This window comes from Copadichromis virginalis, linkage group LG10 (assembly GCF_057382275.1).
Source record: "Copadichromis virginalis isolate Kocher_CV1m ecotype Utaka linkage group LG10, C_Virginalis_male_GT1.1, whole genome shotgun sequence".
Classification (NCBI taxonomy): Eukaryota; Metazoa; Chordata; class Actinopteri; order Cichliformes; family Cichlidae; genus Copadichromis; species Copadichromis virginalis.
In genome coordinates this window covers 19,654,568-19,662,574 of record NC_140627.1, presented here as the reverse complement: position 1 = coordinate 19,662,574, position 8,007 = coordinate 19,654,568, and the positions used below count along the sequence as shown (strand labels likewise).

The 8,007-nt window shown below is 40.7% G+C and overlaps 1 protein-coding gene across 1 annotated transcript; it reads left to right on the top strand.

The window, feature by feature from the left end:
• Window positions 1-2,917: 2,917 nt before the first annotated feature.
• LOC146700306 (protein ABHD15) lies at window positions 2,918-7,835 on the top strand. The gene is made up of 3 exons (XM_085470467.1): window positions 2,918-3,885; window positions 6,260-6,489; window positions 6,572-7,835. Exons 1-3 carry the CDS (start codon window positions 3,136-3,138, stop codon window positions 7,245-7,247), a joined length of 1,656 nt encoding a protein of 551 aa, XP_085326593.1. The 5' UTR covers window positions 2,918-3,135; the 3' UTR covers window positions 7,248-7,835.
• The last annotated feature ends 172 nt before the right edge of the window (window positions 7,836-8,007 follow it).

Sequence of the window (8,007 nt, the reverse complement as noted above, 5' to 3'; positions counted from 1 at the left end):
CACCCACCGGGAACGAGTCCGACTTATTGCCGGCAATGCGAACCAAGCTCTTGCAACGGTTGTACAGGGATCGAATGGCCCGTAGCAATGGGCCAGACACCCCATACTCCCGCAGCACCTCCCACAGGACACCCTGAGGGCCACGGTCGAATGCCTTCTCCAAGTCCACAAAACACATGTAGACTGGTTGGGCAAACTCCCATGCACCTTCAAGTATCCTTGAAAGGATAGAGAGCTGGTCCAGTGTTCCGCGACCAGGACGAAAACCGCATTGTTCCTCCTGTATCCGAGGTTCGACTAGCGGACGAACTCTCCTTTCCAGCACCCTGGCATAGACTTTCCCAGGGAGGCTGAGGAGTGTGATCCCCCTGTAGTTGGAACACACCCTCCGGTCCCCCTTCTTAAAGATGGGGACCACCACCCCGGTCTGCCAGTCCACAGGTACTGCCCCTGATCTCCACGCAACATTGTAGAGGCGTGTCAACCAGGACAGCCCTACAACGTCCAGAGCCTTCAGGAACTCGGGGCGGACCTCATCAACACCAGGGGCTCTGCCACCAAGGAGTTGTTTAACTGCCTCAGTGACCTCGCCTCCGGAAATTGACGGGTCATTCCCCTCATCCCCAGACTCTGCTTCCTCCTCGGAAGACGTGTATGATAAGAATTTTTTTTTTAATTGTCAGAGGTTGTCTAAACACAAATGAGAACTTTCTGGCAATTATTTTAGTTAAAGCGTTAAGTTCTCAATATACTATTCTGGCAATAAACTATTTTTATTGAATTCTCTTTAAATTCAATTCTATATAAATGTTGAAATTAAAGCAGTAATTCAAATAGTTAAACTCTGACTCAAACACTCAAAAATGCCAAATTATTCTAAAATGTTATAATAAATCAATAATAATAACACCATCTCAGAAATACGTCTACCACATTTTTATGCTGCTACAACAGCTACTAAAATCAAGCCTCTATCTTTCAGATGTTTCGCCAACAATGAGTTAAAGGATTACTGACCTTGTTGCTGTCCTGTGAACTGGAAAGTTATGTTGTCAGCACCTGCTTTTATGTTTCCTAATTGCCAGGGCGGGGTTAGAAGGACTCGCTCTACCTGTCTAACCTTTGTCATGATCAGTCAGTAAGATTATTATGCGTTTAGCTTTAATATACACTATAACACAATTGAATCAGAAATATGTGCGCTTTAAACTTTAGACTTCAAGTTTATTACTGTTAAACTGCTATTTTAATATAGTATATTAACTCTAAGAAATTTCCGTTTCCATTCATTTTGAAAAAAATGAGAAATATGGAGTCTTAAATTTACCCTTTTACACTTTAACTGGCTTGAACAGACTGAAAGGTAAAAATATAATAGAGTAAAATATATTCAAATGCATGGAGTGTATTTGTCTTAGTTTGGATACATTTACATCTGCCCTGACTCGCTCCACTGCCACTGTGCCCTTAGGAGGTTCATCAGGTTATTATTTGTAGAAATACCAACGTGCATACTTTCATTTTAGCACTGCGCCGAGCGAGAAGCTGAACATCATGAAAATGCGGTCAAGCTTACATTAACACATAATGTGGAGGGTGAGACTTTTAGTGAAGACAGTACATTTTAGTTCTGCAGGCATGAATTTTAATCTATGATTTTTATCAGCAGCTACTGTATTATTATTTACTTTTGTTATGTAAGTAGACTGGCATTCACACACAAAAGTACACCATGTGGAGACAGAACACTTGAGACACCCCTCATTTCTTCATATTTTGTCAGGAAAATTGGAAATAGTAGTAGGTAGTCTTCAGGAATAGTTCTCCAGGCTTCTTGAAGGACATTCAGAGCTCGTCTTTGGATGTTTTGTTTTCCGTCAAGATGATCCCACAAATGTTCAGGCCCAGGCTCCAGGGAGGCCGATCCATGACTGATTCCACTGTGTGTTTTTCTATTTAGATTTAAATAAAAATAGGCAGTGTGTTGGGGATAATCCCCGTCTTCATAATTCTGTAACCTTATTTGTGGCATACATTTATTTAATTTGTGTATATTATAATAAAAAATATTATTATTACATTTTGCAATGATGTTTTATGATTTTACATATTTGTCTTTCTTATTCTGATGTTTTCTGTAAAAGCTCATTTTGATTCATCACTTTTCTGTTCTGTTCTTATTGAAGAATGACTTGTGTGTCATGAGGTGATGAATGACTCAGGATGAAATCCTTATTAGGAGCCTCTGAAGTGGTTCAGGAGGATTTCAGTATTTTTGCTTGTAATCAATAAATTTAACATTTTACTGGTTATCATATGGTTATCTTTCCTAGAGGGGAGGAGTACACTACCCCAACCAGTCCTACCTGTCAGTCCTCAGTTGTGTATACTTTTTAAAAAAATGTCACAGTCAAATTACCAGTAATGTACTGCATACTAATGGTAATTATTACACACTTTGAACCGTACGAGTCACTGAAAATACAATTTTTGCAGGTAATTAAAAATAGTTATATTTCATCTTCCGTGATTATAAACCAACACTAACAAGCATTCATCTTTGATTAAAGAATATAAATCTTCCTCCAAAATCAAACTGTGAGCGGAAATAAAACATTACTTTAAAACTTCTTTACAGATTTTTAATGAGAATAAAACTGTTGAAGGAAATTTTACAGTGACCGTTCTTCAGTGCAAAAATATACTGATATTTGCATTTAAGCCGTTGTTAAAAATAGAGTCGAAATGATTCCAGGAACAGAATAAGGTCCAAGACTATGATCATTTAAGATTTAATGGCTCAGATTTATGTGGCTTCTGTTTGCTTGATTTTTATGTGAGCTGGTAGTAAATGATTTATGGATGGAGGAGAAAGCAGGGGCAGCAAGTGCAGAACAACTAACATTTGCCCCGGCCCTCTTTTTTCTCTCTCTTTGGCAATCTTTGAAAACTTCTCTTGAATCTCTCTGAATTGGAAAAAGGAGACGACGATACAGAGCAACAGATTGCGTGTCAGGCTGGATTTTCAGGTTCCTGGAGAAACAAGTAAGATGGCCGTTAACTGTTTTTGAAGAAATAAAAGTCAAGATATTCAAAGAAAACACTGGATTAAAATACATCATTTTGCATTTACAAATGGCATCATTTGTAGGGGATTATTTCCTCTTTTTGTTCCCATCCGTGCTACTTTTGCTGCTGTCTCTAACTCTCCGCTTGCCCAGAGTGCATTGTTGGACAGGGCTGGCAGTCAGGGCTTTAAGCTGGAGACTCTGGGTTATTATTTGCCTGATCCTGGGGCTGCCACTTCACAAGAACACCAGTGCAAGGGCTGAAGAGGTCAAATCAGCAGGGACTAATATTTTGTCAGGGTCAGGTCAGATCTCAGATGAATCCAGACTCATATGCAAACCCACCGCGCTGGCTAAATATCTGCTCCGGCACTGTGGCTCTCTGGCCAAGCCGAGACTGGCCACCTGGCCGAGGGGAGACCCCCACCTCCAGACACTGTCCAGCCTGCTGTGGGGCCAACATGGAGAGGCGTTGCAGTTCACTAGAGACAACCTGCTACTGAAAGATGGGGGAATCATAGCTGTGGACTGGGCTGTAGGAACAAAGATGGGTGAGGCTGCCACAAGACAGAAGTGGGATGTGAGGAAGGAGCACCAGTCAGGGGTGAGGGCACCGGGCTGCTTCACCTCAGCACCCCCTGTCCTCCTCCTCATCCCTCAATACTGGGGAGGGATGACCCCCCACTTAAAGATGCTGTGCCAACAGGCTCTGTGTCAGGGCTTTTATGTGGTGGTCTTTCACCCTCGGGGCACAGAGGGGTGCCCGCTGACCACAGCACGAGTAACCGAGTTTGGAGACCCAGCTGATCTCGAGCAGGTAAAGAAAGACAATTTCATTATCAAACAGAAACTGTTGGACAAAGAAAATCCACACCTTCTGTCTAAGACATGATTAAAATTTTAACTCTTTTAATGGAAATGATTGTTTGTTTCATTCAGCTCAGTGTTGATAAGGTATTTTAGCTTTTTGTTTGTTTGTTAATTTGGTTTACTTTCAGTTAGTTTCCAGGAAAGATTTCCTTGTTTCGGATAAGTTTTTTTTTAATTATTAGGTATCACAAATAAAGTTATGCTGATCTGAAAGTGACACTGAGTTAAAAATGTAGGTCATTTTCAAGAACATTTCGTGACACACACACACAGACACACACACCACAAGAAGCTCGTTGATTTATGTACGTGTGGGTTGTTTCTACTTTTTGTGGTCCAAGTGCTGTATGTTTATTTTTCTTACAGGTGCGGCAGTTGGACATATATTGTGCATTACTATTTGTACTTTTTTATTACATCTTTCCATATTTTCTCCTAAACAAGGGGACCGTATAGAGAATTTATAAAAAGCAAAATGGGTTTGGCATAGCAGTGCATTCAGATCATAACTGAGACTGCAAAAGCTGCCAGACAGGATAGGAAACAGCAAAAAACAAAACTGTAGGTCTAAATACCTTTGAAGGGCTACGGCACGGTTTCCATAGGCACTTGATCTGATCGTGTTAAAGACATGACAGCCAGGACCAGTAAGAATACATGTTTTAATACGTGAAGCAGTCTGGCTGAGATATACTTTCACTTAGAACAATGCATTCGGTTGTTCAACTGGTTTGTTTTGCACGGCTTGGTTGTCTGACGTCATTTTTGTGCCATTCATAAAAACGAAAGGAAAGAAAAGAAAGCAAAAGAAGAACGAAAAAAAGATCCGTTGTGTTGGTTGTGAGGACATTTGTGCTTGCTTTTGGTTTTGCTTGTTTGTGTTTGAGGTATGGATGCATTTGAAAATTTCAATTCGAATAAGTGTGTAATATGTAAGTAAAATCTGAGTGTGACGATTTGCAAATCTCATAAATCCATATTTTACTCACAATAGACAATTGAACACATCAAATGTTTAAACTGAGAAAATGCATCAATTTAAAACTGATGTTAGCTCATTTTCAACACATCTCATTCTTTTAGTTCCACTCTGGTGCGAGCTGGAGGTCACCACCTGCTGAAACAGAACCACATAATGTGCAAAAAGTAGAATCGAGAGGTGAGAGATGGATTGTTCCTTCTGAATCACAGGTTCAACTACTGGATGTACTCTGCTCACTGGCTCCCTGGTGTAAGCCTTCACAGGGAAGCTCAGGAGTGCTCAGCCCTGTAGCTTTTAGGAACACAGGCTGAACCTTGTCCACCCCAGAGGCAAGGCCACATAAGAGTTAAACTACCTGAGTGGCCTCACCCTCAGTGATTAACAAGTCAGCTGAGTCACTTGACGATTGGAGTCATTTCAAGGCCAACTGAAAGTCTCCCACACACAAGTATATGCTTCAGCCACATTTTCTCAGTTTAAACATTTCATATGTTTTTGTATGACCTTCTGAGAAAACATGCATTCATGAGATTTGCAAACCTTTTTTGCTTTTGTGAATTTTACAAAGCATTTCAACTTTTTTTTAGTTACAGTTGAAACTTTTTTGTTTTTTTGTTTTTGGGAGTTTTTGTTGGTTTTTTGCAATATTTTCTCTGAAGATCATCTGCCTGATGCAGATTGAAAAAATGATCTAGAAAACTTTTTAGAAAATGCAGAATGACGAACATTTAAGAAATGTGAGCAAAAAAAATTCAACTGTGTATGTGAAAAATACCAACAGCTGGCACACTGCTACTAAATTAGCATATTTATTGCTCTGACTCTTTTATGGCCCAGCACCTGCCCTATTTTTTGGTGTAGGTGTGCAAATATTTAGTTATTAATTTTTTTAAATCAAAAATTCCAACAGTAGCTCATTTTCAGCCAGTGGTCATATGGTTCAAAGGTTATGCACGTCAGGTGCACCTGCAGCTCTGTCCCTCTGGTGTCACTACAGTGTCCAAGGTGCACACACTAAGGAATACCAACAGAATCGTCTGTGGGTTTCAAAAGATATAAATAAAAATAATAAAGAGGAAGAACTAAAAACAAAATAGAAAAATTGGGTTTAAAAAATGTAAAAAAAAAAAAAAAAAAAAAATATATATATATATATATATATATATATATATATATATAGATTTATTCCCAGGATAATATTCACGTCTGCATCAAATCCCTCAAGAAACTAATTCGAACACTGAGTTAGACATGTTGTTGTAAAATCGATACCGGTCACTTATTTCTGTTTTGACCATGATCTCACAGTGTCACTATCTTTCATGTCTTCCGTGATCAGGCGGTGGCTTATGTCCACAGCCGCCACCCGTCCTCTGTGCTTTTTGCAGTGAGTGAGGGGTCAGGCTCAGGGGTTCTTCTTTCATATTTGGGGGAGTGTGGATCGAGCACGTACCTGACAGCAGCAGCAGCAATCTCACCTGTGCTTCTCGGCCAACTGTGGTTTGAAACGCCTATGCCTCCTATTTACCGCTGGGGGGCACTGTTTCACCGAAAACAGCAGCTCAGAAGGTGAGAACAGTAAAAGTGTTATAGCACAGACATAAATGAAGCATGGATATGATATCTTTCTTTTGTTGGTTTTCTTTATAAGATATGCGAGTTCCTTCAGAGGCGTCCGGGATGTGGATCGGGCCCTCAGCTCTTCGTCCCTCAGGGACTTTGAGGAAGCACTTTTCTGCTCTCCAGCTCAGCCTCAATTAAGCCCTTTAAATTCTGGACTGAGCTCAAGATCTCACTCCCAGTGGGGCCTGGCATCTTCAGCAGCCTGGGCGCTGGATGAGAGGGCATACCCAGCCAAGGACTGGGAAAGCTACTGGGAGAGAAACGAGCCACTGAGAGATGCAGATGAGGTGGCGGTCCCTGTGCTCTGTGTATGCAGCAGTGATGACCCTCTCCTCCCGCCTGCCTCCACTTTGCCCCTTCCCCTTTTTATGAGCAATCCGTATTTCTTTCTGATGTTGACAGACAGGGGAGGGCATTGTGGATTTGCTCTGGAGGAGCAGGGGGGAGAAATGTGGAGTCATATCTCAATTCTGGAGTACTTTAGGGTCGTAGCTGAATTCCTGCGTGGGGATGAGAGGAACAGGGTGAGTTGGAGTGCTCTAATGGAAGAAAATAGTCAGGCTAGGCTGAGGGGCTGGAGCATGGCTCCTGCTCGTAGGAGAAAAGCCACAGAGATGAGAAGACCAAGACCACAGGCTGCTGATCAATGCGCCATGGATGCACAAGAAGGGAATTTCACCTGGAAGAGGTCCTACACACGCTGAAGGGGAGAGGATGGATTATTCCCAATTGTGGTATTGAGAAGATAAAAAACAAGTCTTTCAAATACAAGCAGACAAAAGAAAACTTATTTTTAACCAAGAAAAAAAATGCATAACTAATGACATTAGCTGACTAATGCCTATTGACATTTTTTCAAAACACACTGGTCTTCAAATAAAAGACCTTTATGTTTCCTGTCACATCATGTGAAAAAGTATTTGTCCGCTTTCTGACTATTTTTTTGTATATTTGTCAGACTTAAGCATTTCTTGTTATCAAAAGACTTGAGAACATGAGACATATATGTGTCAGTGATAACCTGAATACATTCAAAATGCAGTTTTTAAATCATGATTTCATTTATTAAAGGGAGAAAACAAATTATCTAAACCTATTCGGCCCTGTTTGACTGCTGGTATGTTCTTTTTGTGAAATGCTGTCACAGGTTTTTGCACCAGATCTAACTGGTCACAAACCTTCCAAAAAGTCTAAAGGTTTAACTCAGTCTTGGGGGATTACTGACATGTTTTTGGAGAATGGGAGATGAGTCTTTCACCCAGTCTCTTTCTTACTATTGACCCATTAACTCCGACCTTAAGGGGGCAAGTAAGCTGCAAACACATAACTGCCTCAAAATATATGTTTGTGTCTCCTGTGCTTTACGTCCATGAACAGACTGGTGTAGATGGGCTTAAGGTACATGTAGGATCTTATTATTATTTTGGACCATTTGTCTGAAAGACACAAATATCTTTAGTATCT